This window comes from Oryzias latipes, chromosome 9, assembly GCF_002234675.1.
Source record: "Oryzias latipes chromosome 9, ASM223467v1".
NCBI classification, from domain to species: Eukaryota; Metazoa; Chordata; class Actinopteri; order Beloniformes; family Adrianichthyidae; genus Oryzias; species Oryzias latipes.
This window is the reverse complement of record NC_019867.2, coordinates 1,340,472-1,362,810: the sequence shown is the minus strand read 5'-3', so window position 1 is coordinate 1,362,810 and position 22,339 is coordinate 1,340,472. Positions and strand designations below refer to the sequence as shown.

At 46.0% G+C, this 22,339-nt stretch overlaps 1 protein-coding gene across 3 annotated transcripts in view; it reads left to right on the top strand.

Annotated features, from left to right (window-relative positions):
* LOC101162197 (phospholipid-transporting ATPase ID) overlaps positions 1-20,664 on the top strand; it is a 33,273-nt gene extending 12,609 nt beyond the window's left edge. For all 3 annotated transcript variants that reach the window (XM_023958138.1, XM_023958139.1, XM_023958137.1), the window contains 24 exons: positions 1,796-1,894; positions 3,987-4,048; positions 6,223-6,295; positions 6,453-6,523; positions 6,637-6,719; positions 7,605-7,763; positions 7,845-7,933; positions 8,777-8,970; positions 9,053-9,261; positions 9,341-9,378; positions 10,526-10,691; positions 10,799-10,987; positions 11,186-11,301; positions 12,012-12,176; positions 12,260-12,371; positions 13,631-13,736; positions 13,808-13,949; positions 14,025-14,208; positions 15,302-15,525; positions 16,813-16,896; positions 16,975-17,220; positions 17,290-17,428; positions 18,329-18,459; positions 18,537-20,664. In XM_023958138.1, the coding sequence (XP_023813906.1) occupies positions 1,796-1,894; positions 3,987-4,048; positions 6,223-6,295; positions 6,453-6,523; positions 6,637-6,719; positions 7,605-7,763; positions 7,845-7,933; positions 8,777-8,970; positions 9,053-9,261; positions 9,341-9,378; positions 10,526-10,691; positions 10,799-10,987; positions 11,186-11,301; positions 12,012-12,176; positions 12,260-12,371; positions 13,631-13,736; positions 13,808-13,949; positions 14,025-14,208; positions 15,302-15,525; positions 16,813-16,896; positions 16,975-17,220; positions 17,290-17,428; positions 18,329-18,459; positions 18,537-18,866 (3,411 nt within the window). In that variant the 3' untranslated portion in view covers positions 18,867-20,664. The remainder of the gene's footprint in view (positions 1-1,795; positions 1,895-3,986; positions 4,049-6,222; positions 6,296-6,452; positions 6,524-6,636; positions 6,720-7,604; positions 7,764-7,844; positions 7,934-8,776; positions 8,971-9,052; positions 9,262-9,340; positions 9,379-10,525; positions 10,692-10,798; positions 10,988-11,185; positions 11,302-12,011; positions 12,177-12,259; positions 12,372-13,630; positions 13,737-13,807; positions 13,950-14,024; positions 14,209-15,301; positions 15,526-16,812; positions 16,897-16,974; positions 17,221-17,289; positions 17,429-18,328; positions 18,460-18,536) is intronic.
* The last annotated feature ends 1,675 nt before the right edge of the window (positions 20,665-22,339 follow it).

Here is a 22,339-nt window from a genome sequence, read left to right as displayed (position 1 = left end):
TGGAAAAATGAATTTTACTTGAGGAATTCTGCTTACACAGGAACTTTAAGTATTGAGTTTATTCCAGAAATCTAAATCCTAACAGGATCACAGATTTTTCAATTCAAACCAGCAGGAATTAGTTTATTTTTGTTCTTTTGTTTTCAGATTTAAGCCTGAAGAACTAGAAACTATTTCCCTCAGGACTCTTAAAAAACATTTGACGTCTTTGTTTATTAAAAATAACTTAAAGAAAGAAAAAAAAGGTGACAAAACAACTAAAGGGATAAATTTAGTCAAAACTTGTGAGATCATTTCTTTGTGGTTTCTCTAATAATTCAAAATACGTTTTTTTCTCCAAGATAGAGATGACAGACAGATGAAGTCTTCACAGACGAACGGGTGGAGAACAACTTCATTTATTTATTTATTAAAATAAACACAATTTGAAAATTTTAAAACAAAAAAAGCTGCCAAATGTGACTCTGTGAGTTCTCCGGCTTTAAGGGGCTCATCAAAATACTAATTACACAAATTACAAAACACAGTTTAAGGAGGGAGAAAAACAACGTTTTGCCTTTAAATAAATGAATTTTCTTTCCAGAGTTTTTCCAGAAACAGTTTTTTGTGTTTGGTTTGTCAAAGGAAAATACCTAAAATGACTTCATCTTTTGTTTTGTTCCTTTGTGGACGTAGAGTTCCCCCTAAAAACAGGTTCGCTGGACGGATGCGTCCGTTTGCTTGATGGAGGCTGGTGCCGTCCCATCAGGCTTTGCTGGTTCAATTCCTTTGCTTTGCTGATGAAAACATTACTCCTCTCAGCACATGAAGAGCGTTTTCTGAGTCATCTGTTGATCGTCTGCTGTCCGACATTTCAACGACCACAGCATCACGTCCACCCCTGTCACGATGACACCGTTTGCAGCCAAACAGGAAACCGTTGAGTGATGTGTGCGCAGGAATAAGGACGTTTCTTATCCAGTGCCGGAAATTACCTCACTGAGTGTGAAACCAGCACGTTGCACCGTAGCCAACAGTTGTTGCCACGGCGACAGACACACGTCAAAAAAGAAGGAAATATAGTTCACTGTTTGATACAGTCAATGGTTTAAGCTGACAAAGATACTAAGTGGCCCCGCCCACCTGGCGTTTCAAACAGGAAGTGGTTCCAAGAAACAAAATCCCATAGACGTCTGTAGAGAAACAAACAGCTGTTATTCTATCGTTCTATTAGTTCATTCTGGGTCTGATTCCTTTTTTTTTATAACTTCTTTTTGACAATTTCATTTGATAGTTTTTTCGGAATATTTTTTCTTTACCAACTGACCAATCAGATGCCTCAATGAAAAAAGTAGGTGGAGCCTGTTGCCCCCCACATCCAATATTCAAAACGTCTGACTGATTTCATGTAGCCCGCTTTCAAGTGGCAGGGGTGTGGCCTTCCGTCAAGCTCACTCCTGATTGGTGAGAGTGGTTGCCATAGAAACAGTGACCCAGACCGACTCTGATCAATCACTGCTTACTGACATCTGGCTTTGACAGCGCGGCCTTCGTATCACAAAAAAAATGGCGACTGAACTGACCCTAACCCGATTTCCATGGATGACATCACACTGGCTCAGTCCAGTTCTCATATACAGTCAATGGTTTCCGCACATAAATTACCCACAGTTTGACAACACAAAGGGAATATTACTTTCTCTAAAGTGAAATCCTTTTTTTGCACTTGATTTAACTTCTTTGATAGAAAAAGTTTTATTCTTTTGTTGTCTCTCATCCGTCAGTCACATCTGAAGGTTGTCTTTGTGTCGCTCAGGTGATTCCACAGATCTCCTCCCTGTCCTGGTTCACCACGGTGGTTCCTCTGATCCTGGTGCTGTCGGTCACCGCCGCCAAAGACGCCATCGATGACATCGTAAGCACATTCACTCTGTCACCACCTCCCACGCACATGCGGTTTGCATAGAAAACTAACACTAGATAATTGAAATAATGTGACAAAGAATAAATGATGTTTGTCCAGTTTTCTAACATTTTAGTTTATCCATCCAGTTAAATGTATTCTTTGTGAGTCAAAAAATACAAATAAGTGTTAACACAGTCTCGTAGCTTTTAGTTAGGTTTCCACTCATGAGGGACGGATGATTTTTATGCATAATCTGCTGTTTATTCATCTGGCCGCCGCACAGACGGAATGTTTCTCGTCTTATCTGGCCTTTGCTGTAATCATTATTTATTCTGGTCTCTTCAATCCTCATTTAGCAGAACCGTCTGCCGTCACAGCGTGTGATCGCGGATCTTACTGTGGCTTTTTACCATGAAAGAATGACTTTTGGTGCATTTCTGTAAATATCTTTTACCTCAGTCTCATCTATGGTCTTTATTGGATTATCTTAGTCCCTCTTTTTTTTCAGACCCTGTTCTTTGGGGTTAAAACTAAGAAATCACAAAGTCGCCTTTTCTTTTCTCACTAAACTCATGATGACCCGAGCAGAAGTTCAGGGATTTCTGTCCATCCGTCGCTTTTGGGAAGCTGAAAGAGAACGGAATTCCCTTCAGACCAAGAGGAGGAAGTGACTTTTTACTTCTGCTACCGCTGAATGGATTTCCGGTCAAACTGTCTGGAGTAGAACCTCGGGTCAGAGAACAGAAACGAGTCGTTCTGCGGGTCTGGTTGTGATGGAAGCTCCTCCTGAGGCGATGCCCCTCCGTGTTGGTTCAACGTCACTTCACGCTCATCTAAAGACAATAATGTATAGATACTTGAAAGAGAAGACAGACGGTTGGAAAAGGGGGGGGTTCAGAGAAGCAAATACATCTACAAAGGGGAGGGGCCTCAGACCCAGTTTGTCTCCTGGATACCATGTTGACCTGTCATTGGTCCCAGAGAAGACCACCACCTACCGGCGCAACCACACCCTACCACCCTGTGATGGAGCCCCCAGGAATTGTGATGTCATGAAAAAATTGCCGGTGATGTCATTATTTGGTGTTTATAAAAAAGGAAAAGTAGTGAGGATTCTTTTGAATTGCAATAAGATCCTGGGTATTCCTGCAGTAATGAGGGAATTCTGACACGACCTCAGAATCATTTTGGAAAAAGCCAGATTTGCTCCACTTCCAACTGTAGGTGGTGGACACGCCCTAGTCAACAGTAGCAAACAGAGAAGAAGGAGAAGCCCCTCCCTGTTTGTCCAGTATGAAAGAATCTGCGTTTGGCGCATTCAAGAACACGCATCGCATGTTTGGTGTGAACATAGCATTATAGAACCAAACTCCTGGAACAGACCATCTTATTGTTGCTGAGTATTTTAGATCAGAATATTACAGTTAACCAGAGAGTTAAACGCGTTTCTACAGCTTCAAATGTTTCCTGTGGAGTTTTACAAAACTGTTTGACTTTGATGGACCTGCAGCATGATTCAACAAAGCTGCATGTGTTTCTGTGTCATGACGACGGTCACAGTTTATAGGCATGACAAGGATAATCCCTTAGATTAGACAGTGAGCATCAATTATGGAGAGAAGTGAATTACTGGCGGAAAATGTTTGGTTTGAATTCGGCAAAGAGCCCAGAAGGAGTTTTTTAACAAAGACTCTTTGACCTCCTGGGCTTCAGGGATTCTCCATCCGGTTTCTTTCCTTCCCAGGTTTCACCAGAAACCTTCTGCTGGTTAGTTTGACCCGTTAATCAGTAATTTTGCATCAAACAGAACTCCCACATCTCTGTTTTAAAACAAGCAGATAAAGTAGAACATTAACTCTGCTTTAGATATAACTGGGGATGTTTTCTTTTCTGGTGAAAGGAAATCTCCTCCATCTTTTTAAGCTGTGTTTGACAAAAAGGGCCTGAGAAGAGACACCATCTTTAGAATGTGTTATGTTTACTGTTTCAGATAAAATGAAGGTTTTTATTCCAGAGAAGATAAAGTACAGGTGAAGAACCTTGACTCTGTTCTTCCTCTGACTCAGAGCTGTCCTTGTTTTCTTGTTCATCTCTTTTCCAGAATCGCCACAGGAGCGACAACCGAGTCAACAACCGAAAAGTTCAAGTCCTTATTGACCGAAAGTACGTTTGGTTTTTTTATGCTTTCTAAGTTTGTTGTTACTGTCTTTAGGTGGCTTTCCTCACCGATAGGCGTTCCTCAGGGAAGCCCCCTCAGGAATTTTCCACAAAAACCAAATAGGGTTCATTTGTATCTGTTTAAATCGTTTGTGACCCCCAAAGACTGTTGATGCCCCCCATCATGTCAAGATGATCCATAACATCTGCAGCTCTGGACGGACATAAAGATCCTATGAAACCTCAGAGCGTCTCCAACGTTCTAAGACAAACTCATAAATAGAAGAGATTCTGCCTGTTAGTTTGGGAACCAACATTTCTTCTCATCTTGTGATCCATTCAGAAAGTCGACTTTTTCTACAAGATTCTGCCTCCATTCGCTCTGAAAGCCTCTCATGAACACTGAGCCTGTTTGGGTGGAATGTAAACTCTTCCATAGTCGACCCGCCATGGTCGAAATCCGAAAAGTAGTCATTTTTATGCTACAATTCATACAATTTATGCTATAATTCAGGAGTTTTAAGGCTGCACAACTCTTCACTACACACTTTCTACACTTTTCTTAGTCAGACATGAAACTTTTCAAACTTTTCTCTCTTCTTTAAACTCTCAAACTTTGAAGCATTCATGGGAAAATACGTCCAGGATTACTAAATGAAGATATGATTGCATTCTGTACAGGAGACGTGACATGGAGGAGATTAATTGGCGACGTCTACAGCCAATCAGGACACAGAACATAGTGCGTTGTTTAAACATTTTTTTAAAAAAGCATTTAAAATTGCACAAACTTCTGCAAAACAGGGAGACCGTGAGTGGTGGACCCTGACATCCATTGTGCTATCTTGTGGGGTCCAGATGACCCCCCCTTCCATTGAGGTGTTCTCCCTACCATGACAAAGGTGGATAAAGGTGGAAAGATTTCATGTAATCCATGGACACCAGTGAAGATCACAAATCATTGAAGAACAAAGGTTCAGAGCACTGTCTAGTGGGTCTAGATGACCCAACTCCCAAAGTTGGGTCTAGATGACCCAACTCCCAATGATAAAGTGCCTCAGAGGCACTTTATCATTGGGAGTTGGGTCATCTGGACCCCACCAGATAGCACAAGGGAAAAACAGAGGGAACTATGTATTCAGGAAACCTGGAATGTTTTCTTATTATCTTCACACCAACTACGCCAGACTAAATGCAACGACAGAGGACCAAGAAAAAGTCACAGCAGCCATTAAAAGTCTTAAAGAAGTTTGATGGCGGTCATTCTTCTGAAAAAAAGATTCCCGGAGAACTAACCGTTGACTGCATCAGAGAGCTGGGCCGGATCAGTGTGACGTCATCCATAAAAATGGTTTATTCCAGCTCCAACCAAATCAAGTCAATTCAGTTGCCATTTTTTTGCGACTCACGAGGTTTGTAAGCAGTGATTGGTCCGAGTCGGTCCGAGTTTCTACAGCTAGCACTCTCACCAATCACGAGTGAGCTTGTTGGAAGGCCACACCCCTACCACTTGAAAGTGGGCTACACAAAATCTGTCAAACCTTTTGAACGTTGGCCATGGGGGGCCAGTAGGCTCCACCTACTTTTTTATTGAGACATCTGATTGGTCATTTTAAAACTTGGACTACAGAAAAAAGTAAAAAATGTTTTTAAAAAAAGGTATGAGATCAAGAATGAGGTCTGTGGGATTTTGGCTTCTTGGAGACAATTCCTGTTTGGAATGCCAGGGGGGAGGAGTCACTCAGTCCAGTTCTCTTATACAGTCAATGTGAATAACTGAAACCAGATGATGTCAACATTTATGAAGGGAACGTGTAAAACTGAACCCATCTAGAGATGAAGGGGACCCACTTCCACGCTGAGGAACGTTCCAAAAGCTGATTTGAGACAAAAATCGGGTCAAAAAGCGGCACATGGACTCCTGCCATCGCAGAAGGTGCTTCCTGAAATGAAAACAGATCCTATTTCTAGCATTATTCCATTCTTGTTGTTATGATGCCAAACCGTGTCTTTAGCAGCAGGAAGGCCAGAAGGATTAAAGCAGCAGCAGCAGCAGCAACTAATGAAGTTAAACAGTGAGATAAACCTGCCGCTCTGTCACCGCCGGCCTCTCCTCCAGACCAGCCGAGCTCTGACGGCATCAGCTTTCTCATGCTAACTGTCTGGATTCCTGTTCCCAGGCTCTGCAGCGAGACATGGATGAACGTCCAGGTGGGAGACATCATCAAGCTGGAAAACAACCAGTTTGTCACCGTGAGTAACCACAGATTCTACAAACACTCGCTTTTTTCCCCTGTTCTATGTTTAAACATGGTGTTGGACCGAGTCCTCAGTTCTACCATCATTCTGCAGACAGACGCTATCATGTTTGACCATCCATCTCTTCCATACTTTCTCTTTGGGCTTTCAGGCGGACCTCCTGCTGCTCTCCAGCAGTGAGCCGCTCAACCTCGTTTACGTGGAAACGGCAGAACTGGACGGGTTTGTGGAACTTTAGCTCAAAAACAGCTACTTTGTGTTTGGAAGCCTTAAAAAGGAGCCGACACACCCCGCTCATCCCACATCTGCTGTGTTCCTCCCCGTCTCCTCCTCAGGGAGACCAACTTGAAGGTGCGACAGGCCCTGCCGGTGACCGGGGAGCTGGGAGAGGACATCGGAAAGCTGGCGGACTTTAACGGTAGGACCGGAGCAGAGCAGGAACTGGAACACAAACACACACACACACACAAACATACAGGACGCTCAGCGAGTCACGAAAGAAGAACTCAACCGTGTCGTCAAGAACAAACTGTACCGTCAGGCAGGAAGGGGAGCTTTCTGCCAGCAAACAGGAAAATAGTTTTCATTCCTACTAGTAGATCTTTAAACAGAACCTTCATAGAAACCAGACCGCCTCATTGAAACTCATTTGCCGTCTGCCGCTGCAGCTGGACGTCATTCTTCTGCCTTCCTGTGCCTTTGAGCAAAAAATAGACCCATGCCACATACCCAAAAACTCAACAAAATGTGCACACACCCAGGACCCGCTGAAAATGAATTTTGCATATAGTGACCCCCCCCCCCTCCCCCGTCCAAGAAATGATGACATCACAACAGCAAAAACATGAATGGGGCCAAAATCTCTTATGGGGCTCAAAAAAACCAAAACCAAAACGCCCCTGGTGGGGATGTCAAAAGGAGGTTTTGAGATTATTATGGGATGGCCACGCGTCCTACAGCTTCACAGCTGTTGTGTCGCAAAGTGTGAAATTTGGGAATCTTAACATTTTCGTACAATAAGGGAAAACTTATTGTACAAAATAAGGGAAAAACGAAACCAAAGTTTCGTTGACCTTTGACCTCAGGGACTAACTGCCATCTTGATTTTACCAAAACAAAACAAAAAAAGTCCCCTTTGGCTACTTCTACCAATTCCGACTGGACACATTTGGTTGTTCACTTTAAGTCAGAACAAGTATTCAGTCTGAACACACCCGAGCGGATTCTGGTCCGGGACCAGGCTGGTTTCAAAAGTTATCTCAGAAAGTCTTAGATCCTGAAGCTTCTCTGGTCTCCTCCTCAGGTGAGGTGCGATGCGAACCCCCCAACAACCGCCTTGACCGCTTCACGGGGACGCTGACCTTCGCCGGGCAGAAGTATTCTCTGGACAATGAGAAGATCCTGCTGCGCGGCTGCACCCTGAGGAACACCGAGTGGTGCTTTGGACTGGTGCTGTTCGCAGGTCAGAGACTCGGAGAGGATCGGCTTTCGTCCCGTCAGCAGATCCTCCCAGCTCCTTCATGCTTGTGTTCCTCCTGGTCAGGTCCAGAGACCAAGCTGATGCAAAACTGTGGGAAGAGCATGTTCAAGCGGACCAGCATAGACCGCCTCATGAACATCCTGGTTCTCTGTGTGAGTGATGGATGGTATTCGGGTTCGGTCCAGATGCTATGAAACTCTTTACTCCTTTAATAAATGCATCATTGACCAGAAGGGACGAGGCAAAATGCAACAAAGCCTTTCCAGCGTTCCCTCACTCATGGTTCACCTTTGGTGGTCTCACTGTTCTGATGACTGATTGGCTGTAGACCTTGTCAATCAATGTCGTATCTCCTGTACAGAACACATTCAATTGTTCTTTTGCTTCAGATTTCCATCCAAAAGTCATAACTGTTTATGAAAAACGGACTTAATTCAACTTTTTTTGTTAACCCCTTCATGCCAGTAGCTCACAACTTTAGCTTCAAATCCAGGACCTCCCTTCATGTCGCCTCTGACTGAGGAATGATTTTTAAATTTAATTTCAAATAAATTCAGAAATGGAAGGCTTTAACCCATAATTATTGCTTTAAAAAGTAACAGAAAAGACAGTTTTTCACTTAGAATACACTGATGGGTTTAAATAAACTACAATAAAAAACTATTGAGTTTAGGAATGAATGTCGCTGCTAATTGGTGACATTTATTTGGAATAAATTCTTTGAACTTTGACATTTTTCACTGTTTGTGTATCTGCTTTATTAGTGACAGTTTTCAGAAAAATGCCAAAAACTTCCCTGCTTTTCATTAGCTGTTCTGGATGTAAACAGTAGGTTTAGGTTCAGACCTTGAGGAGTTTTTCTCTGAGTAACTAACTTGGGAACTGCTTTTTACCTGGACTGGAGCACTTTGAAGTAACAGGCCTCCTGCTGGAGCTGCTGCCTGAGTTCAGGAGCATGACGAAGCTCAGACAGCTCCCGTGTTCTCCCCCTGCAGATCTTTGGCTTCCTGGCCTTCATGTGCTTCGTTCTGGCCATTGGAAACTACATCTGGGAAACCAACGAAGGGTCCGGGTTCACCGTCTTCCTGCCGAGGGAAGACGGCGTCAGCGCTGGTTTCTCCACCTTCCTCACCTTCTGGTCGTACATCATCATCCTCAACACCGTGGTGCCCATCTCCCTTTACGTCAGGTTTGTCGGGTTTTCACCTTCAGACCTGGGGGTGGAGCTCACGCAAAGATGAGTTCTCTGAACGGTGCCGATCCTTCCTCAGCGTGGAGATCATCCGTCTGGGGAACAGCTTCTACATCGACTGGGACAGGAAGATGTACCACGCCAACAGCGACACCCCCGCCGAGGCCCGCACCACCACCCTGAACGAGGAGCTCGGTCAGATCAAGTACGTCTTCAGCGACAAAACAGGAACACTAACCCAGAACATCATGGTCTTCAACAAGTGCTCCATCAACGGCAAATCCTACGGTACGTCGACGACTGAACTCCCTCCACCACTGTTTGGATCGTACCATCAACGACGGTTTTCTCCTCAAATGTTTTGCAGGTTATGTTGGCGACGACCAGAGACCAGAGATTTTTAAGGTGAGTAGATTCAAATCTGTAAATACAACATTCATCACTTTACGTCAACAGGAGCAGCATTTTTTCTTTGCACCAAAAAATCCAAATCTACTTTCAGCAGCTGCTTCAAACCAACTTTATTAAATAAGTTCATTTTTCATGGCATAACTTTTTAACTTCTTTTCTAGAATTTGTAAATAAACGAATCGAGTTTGTTTGGAAAATTGAAATTAACACAATTGAATATAAAATTGTAAATATGCTGTAAGAAAGCAGATTCATAAAAAAATCCTTAGGTTACTTTACATTATAGCAAACCTATTGATGCCTAAAATGATCAATAATTCTTTCTGCAATCGTCGGTTTGAAGTTTATAAACGTTGCACGAGGTCGTGTGAGGCCAATGGAGCCGACCAATCAGAGCAGAGTGGTCACATGTGGACGGGTTCGACCTTTTGGCCTCTAACTCCCACTTGGTTGGTTTGGGTTTGTTCACCACTTGCGGTTCCAGGTAAACGCAGCTCAGGCAGCTGGTGTTGGTTTTTTTAAGCTAACCTTCATTTTCCTACCAAAGTTGTGTCGGAGTGAAACAAAACAAAACAGACATTTACCAGCAATCGCAGTCCAATGTATATTTAGAATAAAGCTTATGTCATGATCGCTCAGTGAACCTGTGGAGAGAAAATGTTCATGCTGCGGGCGACAGGCGGTAAGGGTTTCGAACCAGGGTCCTGTAACTGCTGCTCACGTGATAAGTGCGCGCTCGTGGCGTTTGCCCACTTTTTGACCCCAGACACCTCCTATGTAGCCATAAGGGCAGACGTGACCAATGCCTTACTAAGGACTAGAGTGTGGCGTGAGGACACCGTACGACGGCTTCATCTGTATGTAATAAGCGTGTGGAACTCACAAAATACTTCACGACGCACTTACCACACGCACGACAACAGTACGTTCCATTGTCGACAAGCCTCAAAGAAGGTACAGGAGACATCTGCACCACCCTGACGATACATCCGCTCCTCTCTACGACCTCCACGGACAACCCAAAACCCCCCCATGTGGGACTTTCAGTATTTCCAGAATACTTTTAATGTCAAAGTGTAGAAGAGTCTGAGACCTGCGTATTTCTCCGCTGTGTCTTTTATTTCCTCTCCTTCCTCCACAGTCCAAAAACGCGGTGGATTTTTCCTTCAATCCGCTCGCCGATCCCCGCTTTGTTTTCCACGACCATTCCCTGGTGGAGGCGGTCAAGCTGGAGAGCCCAGAGGTTCACACCTTCTTCCGGCTGCTGGCGCTCTGCCACACCGTCATGGCTGAGGAGAAGACAGAAGGTGAATCAAATGGAGCAAAGTTCTTTCACTTGTCCTGCTGACGCAGAAAACATTCTGATGAAGTGAATGTCTTCCTGTGGTGAAAAGGCGTCTCTCTGCTCCCCCAGGTGAGCTCTCCTATCAGGCCCAGTCTCCAGATGAGGGAGCGTTGGTGACCGCGGCCAGAAACTTCGGCTTCGTCTTCCGCTCGCGCACACCGGGCAGCATCTCCATCGTGGAAATGGGAAATCAGCTCAGCTATGAACTCCTGGCAATCCTGGATTTCAACAACGTGCGGAAGAGAATGTCGGTCATCGGTACGAAACCCCGCCGCTGACAGAACACACACATGTTTCTGTTTTAGGGGTTCTCATGAACACCCCCGGGTCATTTTCCACTCTGGAAATGAAACACAGATGCATTCTGGTCTGTGTGTGCGTGCGTGCTTGTGTTTGCATGTGTGTGTGTGTGTGTGTGTGTGTGTGTGTGTGCACTCATGCCTGTGTTTCTTACAGTGCGGAGTCCAGAGGGGAAGCTGTCCCTCTACTGTAAAGGAGCAGACACACTCATCTATGAGAAGCTGCATCCGTCCTGCAGCAAACTGATGGACCTCACTACAGAGCACCTGAACGTCAGTCATCAACCTGTGTGTGTGTGTGTGTGTGTCTGTATTTTGTGTGTGTGTGTTTCTTTCGCTAATTTTGTTGGTGACATAACAAAGGTGTTGCCAATTTTTTTGTGTTTCCTGAAATCACCCTAATTGCGTTCCAAAACTTCTATAGCAGGAACTGAGTTTTCTGTCATCGAACACTGAAGAGCCACTTTAGACAATCACTACATGTGTCTACACACACGCACGCAAACCTGCATGCACACACACACGTATGCACACACTTACACATGCAAACACAGACCCATGCATATGTGGACACACACACAGATATGCATATGTGGACACATGCACACAGACACACATGCAAACACAAGCGCTCACACACACACGCACACACACAGATATGCACCCACACACAAACACCCATGCATATGTGGACACACACACACACACACACATGCATACCCACACATGCAAAAACACACACAAGTAAGCTCAAACGTATGCACTCATCCGCAGACGCGTGCACGTACATACACAGACACACAGGCTGAGCACATCCAGCAGGTAGCTTTAAATAGATGGAGTGAAGTGGAGTTGGAACGTCTCGTCTCTTTTCCTTTCCTGTATCGTTCTCTTCTTCCTCGTCTGTGTTTTTATTTCCTCCATCTTCACCTCCATGAATGTTCAGTCTTCAGACAGAAGAGCATGTTCACCCTGATCTGCAGGAGTTCGCCGGGGAGGGTTTGCGGACTCTGGCGCTCGCCTACAAGGACTTGGACGAGGAGTATTTCGATCAGTGGAAACGGCGCCACCATGAGGCCAGCACCTCCCTGGACGACAGAGAGGGCCAGCTGGACCTGCTGTACGAGGAGATCGAGAAGGACCTGCTGGTAAAAGAGATTTAGTCTGACGTCAAGTATGGTTGTGTGTCTGTGTGTTTGTGTAGACGTTGAAGTTCTTGTGGTGTCTGCAGCTGCTTGGAGCCACCGCCATAGAAGACAAACTACAGGACGGCGTTCCTCAGACCATTGAGCAGTTGGCCAAAGCCGACATCAAAGTTTGGGTTTTGACGGGAGACAAACAGGGTACGGTGAAAAAGTCCACCTCCGTCTGAGAGGCTGAGGCTAAACTGGACATACAGACTCTTTTATTTCAGCTTTTCGTGGTGTTTGCAGAACTTTGATACCAAAACACCTTTATTTAAACATAGCCAAGTCAAAGGCCTTAAAAATATTTATGAATGTGTTAGCAGCCGTCATCTAAGTGCAGTTTGACATTTCTGAGCTCAGAAAATACCAAAATGCAGACATGTTTACATTTGTTTTCCCATCGTTTCATTTTCTCCAGGCCTTAATGTCGATATAAGCCGGATAACATGTTGCCTCAAAGAGTGGGATGTGAGAGATCTTTGTTTTGCTATGTAGCAGGAAACATTCGACTCTCTGCTGAATAAAGAAATCAAAGAAACAGCTTTTAATGAGACTGAGATGCAGACTTCATCAGGAAGAAGGCTGTGGGCATTTTTGCTTTACGTTGCTACTTCCTGTCTTGATATTTTCTCTTTTGGTTTCTTTTTCCTGAACACACATCTGAAGAGAAAGCTGCTGACACGACTTCAGATTTGTTTGGAAGATCAAACGGATCTCAGATGAGTTTCAAAACTGCAATATTTGCCTGTTTGGAAAAAGCACAAGTTGATGAGTCGATTCCAGTTTCTTTTGTTGTTCTAGAAAAACACTTTTTTTTTCTCATTTTGAAGACAAAACTCTTCAAACCATCAACTTTTCAACCGTTTCTCAACCGTTTCCTATAACCTCTTAGTCCTATTCAGAGATGCTGAAACCTGTAAATCCAACTTCATGTCTTCCTGCTGCTCCCTTTAGGGGGCGCCACAGCATCTGCCTCCATCTCTCCGCTGCATCCTCCTCCTTTCCTGTAGCTCCACCCTCAGCATCCTCCTCCCTGTTCCTCATCCTCCTCCCTGCTTTCCCGCTCTGATCTCCAGAACATCTATCATCTGATCCTCTGATGGGTTCAGTCCTGATCCGATCCAGAACCTCAGCATCTTCATCTCAGCTTCCCGCCTCTGGCTGCTCTCACCCCCGTCTGCTCCATCTTTCCTGTGGTCACACCTGAAACCTTCCTCCACCCGCTCCATCCTGTTCGAACACGCTTCTTGTAACAGACTATAGAGGCTTAAAGCTCCAGACCTGAAACACCTGAAATGACACAAGTGTTCAAAAAAGCTGAAAAGACGTTTTAGTAAATGGAACGAACAGACTCCTAAAGTGAAGCTTGTTTGTGACTTGTTCGTTCTCACTGCCTTTGGTGGTTTGCCCTGCAGAAACTGCAGAAAACATCGGCTACTCCTGCAACTTGCTGCGTGAGGAGATGACCGAGGTCTTCGTCATCTCTGGACACTCGGTGGATGAAGTCCACCAGGAGCTGAGGTTGCTTTCAAAAACCCTGTTTTCCTACAGGTCAAGAGGTTTGCATTTGTTTGACCCGTCTTCTTTAACAGAACCGCTCTGAACGCCATGAAACCAGAAACGGCAGAGGACTCCGTGTTTCTGTCAGAGGCCGCTACGGGCAAAGGAGCGGAGGCGGCCGAAGACGAGGCGGTTAGCGGGGACTACGGCTTAGTCATCAACGGACACAGTCTGGTACGTGGCGGCACCTCTGCCTCCGTCACTGCAGGAGGGGTTTTTGGGAAGCCCTAACGTGGCGTCGTGTGTCAGGCGTACGCCCTGGAGCACAGCATGGAGCTGGACTTCCTGAGGACGGCGTGTTTGTGCAAGGCGGTGATCTGCTGCAGGGTGACTCCTCTGCAGAAGGCGCAGGTGGTGGAGCTGGTCAAGAAGTACAAGCGGGCGGTCACCCTGGCCATCGGAGATGGAGCCAACGACGTTAGCATGATTAAAGGTACCGGCAGAGACCGTGACTGACACGTCTAAGGTTGTGTCTGAATTCCTTCCCTGCTCACTATTTAGTGCGTTCACCATTTTCTAGTGCTGTCTGGGAAAAATCTGTGTGCATCGATGCTCACTAGATTGGCGAATATAGACCACAATGCATTGCGTTTGAACAATTTTTGCCCAAAAAATGTATTTAAATGTATTTTTTTACTAAACCATCAACGTTGTCTTCAGAACACAGTGGACTCATAAATAATCATCACATTTCAGTGCTCTACATAGTGCCGCACTATATAGTTTTTTTAGTAGTTAGGGGTTAGGGCGGGAATTTTGACACAACCATAGACTCAAAAAAATCAGCTTTAATGAGAGGAGAACCTCTGAAATGCTTCTTAACTTTTAAAAAGCGAGGAAACGGCTTCATTTTCATTCTTTTACTGTCAATCTCTTTATTCTGAAGAAACAAAAAAGAGGATTTTTCATTTTTTTGATGCTTTGCTGCCACCTACTGGCCAACAGCTGCAGCGTGTCTGTGGTGGAGTGGATGACAGCAGCTGAACAGAAACGCCTCTATTCCAGTTTGTTGACAGGTTAAAAACAAAAGGTTAAGGAAGCCCCCGTATTTCAAAAACCCCATCAAACCTGTTCAAGGTTTTCGGTACAGTTCTACTGTTAAGCCTTGGTCACATGGACCCGTATGGGTCCAACAGCTTTTGGGGCTGTCCATGTCCGTGGAGGGTCTGCATCTGAAGGTGAGCTCAGGTGTGTCTTTTAGTTCGCTTGAAGCTCCTACGGCCACGTTATGCCAATGGAACGTACCACTGTTGTGCGTGTGGTCAGCTTTGAGAAAGTCTCCTGCATTTCACCGACTTCACCCTGACTTCCACTGAACCTCCACAGTAGAGGTCATCATGCAGAATCTACGAGTTCACAGTCTGGAGTTTGTGGAGATGTTTCCACTTTCTGGAGCAGAGAAAAGCTTTTCTTCTCCACTGGACTAAACGAGGTTGACGGTGATTCAGGGGCCGTCAGCTCGGCTGCTGAAGGGTTAGCATCATAGCATCATGTCACATGACCAAACCGTCCTCTGTGTCGCCCAGCGGCTCACATCGGCGTGGGGATCTCGGGCCAGGAGGGCATGCAGGCCGTGCTGTCCAGCGATTACTCCTTCGCCCAGTTCCGCTTCCTGCAGCGCCTCCTGCTGGTGCACGGCCGCTGGTCCTACCTGCGGATGTGCAAGTTCCTGCGCTACTTCTTCTACAAGAACTTCACCTTCACCTTCGTCCACTTCTGGTTCGCCTTCTTCTGCGGCTTTTCTGCCCAGGTGAGTCAGAAACTTCATTTTATAAACACAAACATTTAAAGTGAAGCAGTTCAAATTAATCTTTTTAGACTTTTGACCCCTCTGACCTTATCAATCTGAAGCTTCTCCATCATTTTATTCAACTTCTTACTTTTAATCTCTTCTCTTAAAAGTTTTTATTAACATTTTTTTATCCATTGAAAGCTTTAAAACAGTTTACCCACGATCCACATTTAGAAGATAAACATAAATCTACATCTATACTGTATGTTTGCGAGTGTGCATGTTTGTGTAGTTTAACAGTTTGTAGTTTTAGTTTGTGTAGTTAGACGTAATAACTTATAACTCTGAACACTGAAGCTGTTTTTGTCATTTCTATTTGTGTGTTCTTATGTTTCTGTGTGATTTTGTCTGTATGTGGCTTTAGTTTTTTGCGTGTTTTTTTTGTGTTTTTAGTGTGTGTGTTTGTGATTTTAGTGAGTGTGTTTGTGTGTTTTTAGTGTTTGTGTTTTTAGTGTGTTTTTAGTGTATTTGTTTGTGCGTTTAGGTGTGTTTGTGTGTTTGTTTGTGTGTTTTTAGTGTGTTTTGTTGGTCTTTAGTGTGTTTGTGTGTTTTTAGTGTGTTTTTAGTGTATTTGTTTGTGGGTTTAGGTGTGTTTGTGTGTTTGTTTGTGTGTTTTTAGTGTGTTTGTGTATTTGTGTTTAGTGTTTTTTGTGTGTTTTTAGTGTATTTGTTTGTGTGTTTAGGTGTTTGTTTGTGTGTTTTTAGTGTGTTTGTTTGTGTGTTTTATTGTGTTTGTGTGTTTTTAGTGTGTTTTTGTGTGTTTGTTTGTGTGTTTAGGTGTGTTTGTGTGTTTGTTTGTGTGTTTTTAGTGTATTTGTGTGTTTGTGTATTTGTGTTTAGTGTTTGTTTGTGTGTTTTTAGTGTATTTGTGTGTTTGTGTATTTGTGTTTAGTGTTTGTTTTTTGTGTTTTTAGTGTATTTGTTTGTGTGTTTAGGTGTTTGTTTGTGTGTTTTTAGTGTGTTTGTTTGTGTGTTTTATTGTGTTTGTGTGTTTTTAGTGTGTTTTTGTGTGTTTGTGTGTTTGTGTATTTGTGTTTAGTGTTTGTTTGTGTTTTTTTAGTGTGTTTGTGTGTTGGTGTGTGTTTGTTTGTGTGTCTGTATTTTGTAGTCTTTAGACTTTTTAACTTTCTTCACTGAACCTGTTTTTGTTGTTTGCATGTGTGTATTCTGCACAGACTGTTGTGTACTCCTGTATCATTTCACATAAACACACATAGATGGCGTCTTCCTCCTCCTCTTCCTCAGACGGTGTACGACGAGTGGTTCATCACGCTCTACAACCTGATGTACACGGCACTTCCTGTTCTGGGGATGGGTCTGTTCGATCAGGTGACCGTCACGTTGTCTCTGCTGTCCAGGGAGCCGGGTCAGAACCTAAAACCCGTCTTGCTCCTCCTGTGCTGTTAGGATGTGAGCAGCAGCTGGAGCTTCCAGTACCCGCAGCTCTACGTTCCGGGTCAGAGGAACCTGTACTTCAGCAAGAGGGCCTTCTTCAAGTGTGCTCTCCACAGCTGCTACAGCTCGCTGCTGCTCTTCTTCATCCCCTACGCCGCCCTGCAGGACACCGTGAGGGACGATGGCAAAGACGTGGCCGACTACCAGTCCTTCGCGCTGCTCACGCAGACGTGTCTGATGTTTGCAGTGAGCATCCAGGTATGAGGGAACGTCCGTCACACGGAGCCAAAGCTGCTGGGGGGTCACGCTGTTTCTGCTCGCACACAGCTGGGGCTGGAGATGTCCTACTGGACGGCGGTGAACACCTTCTTCGTTTTGGGCAGTCTGGCCATGTACTTTGCCGTCACGTTCACGCTGTACAGCAACGGCATGTTCCTCATCCTGCCGGCGGCTTTTCCCTTCTTAGGTGAGTGAAGATCGTTCCAGAAGATCCGTGGTTCTGAGACGGTTCCATGTTCTGAAGGAGACACTAATGGATGGATGGACGGACGGAAAGATGGTTGGATGGATGGATGAATAAGTTGATGGATGGATGGAGGGAGGGAGGGAGGGAGGGAGGGAGGGAGGGAGGGAGGGATGATGGATGGATGGGTGGATAAGTTGATGGATGGATGGATAGATGGATGGAGGGAGGGAGGGAGGGATGGATGGATGGATAAGTTGATGGATGGATGGAGGGATGGATGGATAAGTTGATGGATGGATGGATGGATGGAGGGAGGGAGCGAGGGAGGGAGGGAGGGAGGGAGGGATGGATGGATGATGGATGGATAAGTTGATGGATGGATGGATGGATGGATGGATGATGGATGGATGGATAAGTTGATGGATGGATGGATAAGTTGATAGATGGATGGATAAATGGATGGAGGGAGGGAGGGAGGGAGGGAGGGAGTGAGGGAGGGATGATGGATGGATGGATGGGTGGATAAGTTGATGGATGGAGGGAGGGATGGAGGGAGGGATGGATGGATAAGTTGATGGATGGATGGATAGATGGATGACGGATGGAGGGAGGGAGGGATGATAGATGGATGGATGGATGGATGGATAAGTTGATGGATGGATGGATAGATGGATGGAAGGATGGAGGGAGGGAGGGAGGGATGGACGGACGGAAAGATGGATGGATGGATGGATGGGTGGATAAGTTGATGGATGGATGGATAGATGGATGGAGGGAGGGAGGGAGGGAGGGAGGGATGGATGGATAGATAGATTAGAGCGACACGCTACATCCGTCAGACTGAGCGACGTGGCGTTTGTGTCAAAGTTCTGCTGCTGATCCAACGTCCGGTCCATCCAGGAACGGGCCGGAACTCTCTGAGCCAGCCCAGCGTCTGGCTGACCGTTCTTCTCACCTCCATCCTGTGCGTCCTGCCGGTGGTCACCTACCGCTTCCTGCTGACTCAGCTCTGCCCCTCCATCAACGATAAGGTAGAGGAACCTCTGAAGGAAGCTTCCAGGGTTTTCTGGCCGATCAAATGAAGTCATTGAAAGAATGTCTCTCTCAGGTGATGTTCAAGGCGAGGCAGGCCAAAGCCACGCCCCCACCTCCTTCGCAGCGCACTCGCATCCGCCGTACCAGCTCCCGCCGCTCCGGATACGCCTTCTCGCACGCGCAGGGCTACGGCGACTTGGTGACGTCGGGTCGATACCTGCGGCGCCCGGCTGTGCCACGCCCCTCAGGCTTCGCCAACATGGGTCGCGCCACCACGGGCTTCAGCCCAATGGGACGGTCTGCCGGGTACAGCCCCACGGGGCGGCCCCAGAACGCTAAGGCGCAGAACGTGGAGGTGACGTCGCTGCAGATGTACAGGACGATCCAAGAACCCGCCCTCTGAACGGCGCCATTTTTTTCTGCTGCTGCAGCAACAGACTTTGATTTTCCAGGAGGAGGGCAGGTCAGAGGTAAAGCCCCGCCCAGTATGGAACCAGTGGAGGGGGGCCTCCGTGACAGAGGGCGGACCCGGGTCATCATGTTTACACAGTTTTGCTACAGAGATTCTCATTTTCTACCTTTTGTGCCTCCAGCTGCCTATCCTAAAGCCCCCCTACAGTGACGGGGGGGACAACCTGCCCCCCCTTACAAACCAACCTATGAGGCTTCTAATAAAATTCTCTTCTGGGGTTGAGTTTAAGCGGACCGCAGACGCGAGCGGCCGTCACGCGACGACAGGAGGAAGGAGAGAAAACATCGTCATCTTCAAAAGCAGCTTCGTCTAAAAGATGAACACCATCCCCCCCCCCCCCCCCCCCCCCCCATGACCATGACCCCATGAAAGTCATCCGTTAATTATTTACCAAAATTACCAAAAGTTACCAGAAAACAGAGGAAATGTCCACTCTGAGGCTGCCCACGGGGGAGGGGGGGGGGGGGAATGCAGATCCTCGACCAATCAGGTGCTCTGGACAATTAAGGAAAAATCTGCAAAGGTAGCAGGAGAAAAGAAAGATGTTGAATCACGAGCAGACCAAATGGTGACGAGAAGCTAAAGATCTGTTTGTGTCGGAACCGTTAACCGGATCACAGAACTGGACTGACTGTGTGTGATGTCATCCACAGAAAATGGTTTATTCCGGCTCCAACCAAACGTTGATTCTGTCCCAATTCTTTACGACACAAAGACCGCCATGTTGGAGAAAGACGTCAGCAGTAAGTCGGTCTGAGTTTCTATGGCAACCACTCTCACCACTCAGGAGTGGGCTTGTTGGAAGGCCACACCCCTAATACTTGAAAGCGGGCTGCACCACGTCTGTCAACATGGGGGCCAGCAGGCTCCACCTACCTTTGTTAAGGCCTCTGATTGGTCAGTTTATAACTTGAACTGCAAAAAGAGGATTATCAAGAAGAAATGGTTCTTCTGACCAATAGAAAGGAAGCCACGCCCACTATTGTCATTTCAGAACAATCATATCTGTCACTCTCAACATGGCAAAAGATGTTTTTACCTGTGGAAAGGAAACCACGCCCACTTTTTGCATCCACATGTTTCCCCTCTTTTGTAGCTCCGCCCATTTTTCCATGTGTGGCTTTAGTTTTTTTTCCTGACACTTCAGTTTTAGTCACTCAGAGGGAAGAACATTCAAATCAAACTTTATTGACACCAAAGGAACCTTTCAGAGGAAACCGTTGGTTTTACAGAGAATCAAAGGGAAGGTTGAACCTCTTCATCATCCGGAGTCTTCATCACTGAACTGAAGTCTCTGTTTAGCAGAGTGGTGAATGTATCTAAGATCAATATTTTGATCAGCCAAAGGAACCGAGACGGACGCTTTAGAACAGAACCGGTTCCGTTTCTGATCTCTGGGCTTCTTTAGAGGAGAAGGTGGAACTAAAAACTAAAATTTCCTGCTGCTGCTGTTTTCACTTTGAATTTGATGTTTTCATCAGACTTTCCTTTATTTTCAGTCCTTTTTTCTCAGTACAAATGATCCATTGATTGTAAGTGAATTTAGTTTAGATCATATTTTTTCAAGGATAAGTCGTTTAATTTATAACATTTTCCAGATCCTCTTTGTTCTTGTTTTTATTGTTTTTTACTTTACAGAAAGGGAAAAAGCCATTAAAAGAACGCTTCTGTATTTCCTTTAATTAAACTTCAGCTTTTATGTCTAAATTTGTAAAACAAATCCAAAAAAGAAAATATTTTAATATATTCTAGAATGATTTATCCATCTTTGCTTCGTTAGGAGAATGAAAAGAAGAATTTAATATAAGAAGTGGTCGTTTTAAAATGACCTTTGACCCAAAGGAAAAGTCCTGGTGGACCAAAGGTTTACTTTTGCGTTAAAGTCCAGTTGTGGCTTCAGAGCCAAAGTTCTGAGCAGCAGAACCGCATCGGTCCAGGTTCTACACGGACCATAGATGTGCAGCAGCTGGGTTACCATGGAAACGATCCTTCTGCTTTCAGCCAGCAGTTTGTTTTCTAAGGATGACGGTCAGTAAAATACACTTTATCGGATTCATAGGAAAAAGCTTTCCTCTTTTGTTCTTCGTTTGACAAAAAATCATTTTTTGTGCCCCAGAAAAGTGAGGAGGATCCCAGAAATTTCAGATATAATATTTCATATTTGATTATTGATCCTTTAATGGTGTTTCATCAATAGTTTCTTGTTTTTGTCTTTGTTTGCTTCTGAAAGATTGAATGTCGAGTTCCCTCCACCTCTGAGGAGGAAGAGGAGCGTTCCCTCCACCTCTGAGGAGGAAGAGGAGCATTCCTTCCACCTCTGAGGAGGAAGAGGAGCGTTCCCTCCACCTCTGAGGAGGAAGAGGAGCATTCCTTCCACCTCTGAGGAGGAAGAGGAGCGTTCCCTCCACCTCTGAGGAGGAAGAGGAGCATTCCTTCCACCTCTGAGGAGGAAGAGGAGCGTTCCCTCCACTTCTGAGGAGGAAGAGGAGCGTTCCTTCCACCTCTGAGGAGGAAGAGGAGCGTTCCCTCCACCTCTGAGGAGGAAGAGGAGCATTCCTTCCACCTCTGAGGAGGAAGAGGAGCGTTCCTTCCACCTCTGAGGAGGAAGAGGAGCGTTCCCTCCACCTCTGAGGAGGAAGAGGAGCGTTCCTTCCACCTCTGAGGAGGAAGAGGAGCGTTCCTTCCACCTCTGAGGAGGAAGAGGAGCATTCCTTCCACCTCTGAGGAGGAAGAGGAGCATTCCTTCCACCTCTGAGGAGGAAGAGGAGCGTTCCCTCCACTTCTGAGGAGGAAGAGGAGCGTTCCCTCCACTTCTGAGGAGGAAGAGGAGCGTTCCTTCCACCTCTGAGGAGGAAGAGGAGCATTCCCTCCACCTCTGAGGAGGAAGAGGAGCGTTCCCTCCACCTCTGAGGAGGAAGAGGAGCGTTCCTTCCACCTCTGAGGAGGAAGAGGAGCGTTCCTTCCACCTCTGAGGAGGAAGAGGAGCGTTCCCTCCACCTCTGAGGAGGAAGAGGAGCGTTCCTTCCACCTCTGAGGAGGAAGAGGAGCGTTCCCTCCACCTCTGAGGAGGAAGAGGAGCGTTCCCTCCACCTCTGAGGAGGAAGAGGAGCGTTCCTTCCACCTCTGAGGAGGAAGAGGAGCGTTCCTTCCACCTCTGAGGAGGAAGAGGAGCGTTCCCTCCACCTCTGAGGAGGAAGAGGAGCGTTCCTTCCACCTCTGAGGAGGAAGAGGAGCGTTCCTTCCACCTCTGAGGAGGAAGAGGAGCATTCCCTCCACCTCTGAGGAGGAAGAGGAGCGTTCCTTCCACCTCTGAGGAGGAAGAGGAGCGTTCCTTCCACCTCTGAGGAGGAAGAGGAGCGTTCCTTCCACCTCTGAGGAGGAAGAGGAGCGTTCCTTCCACCTCT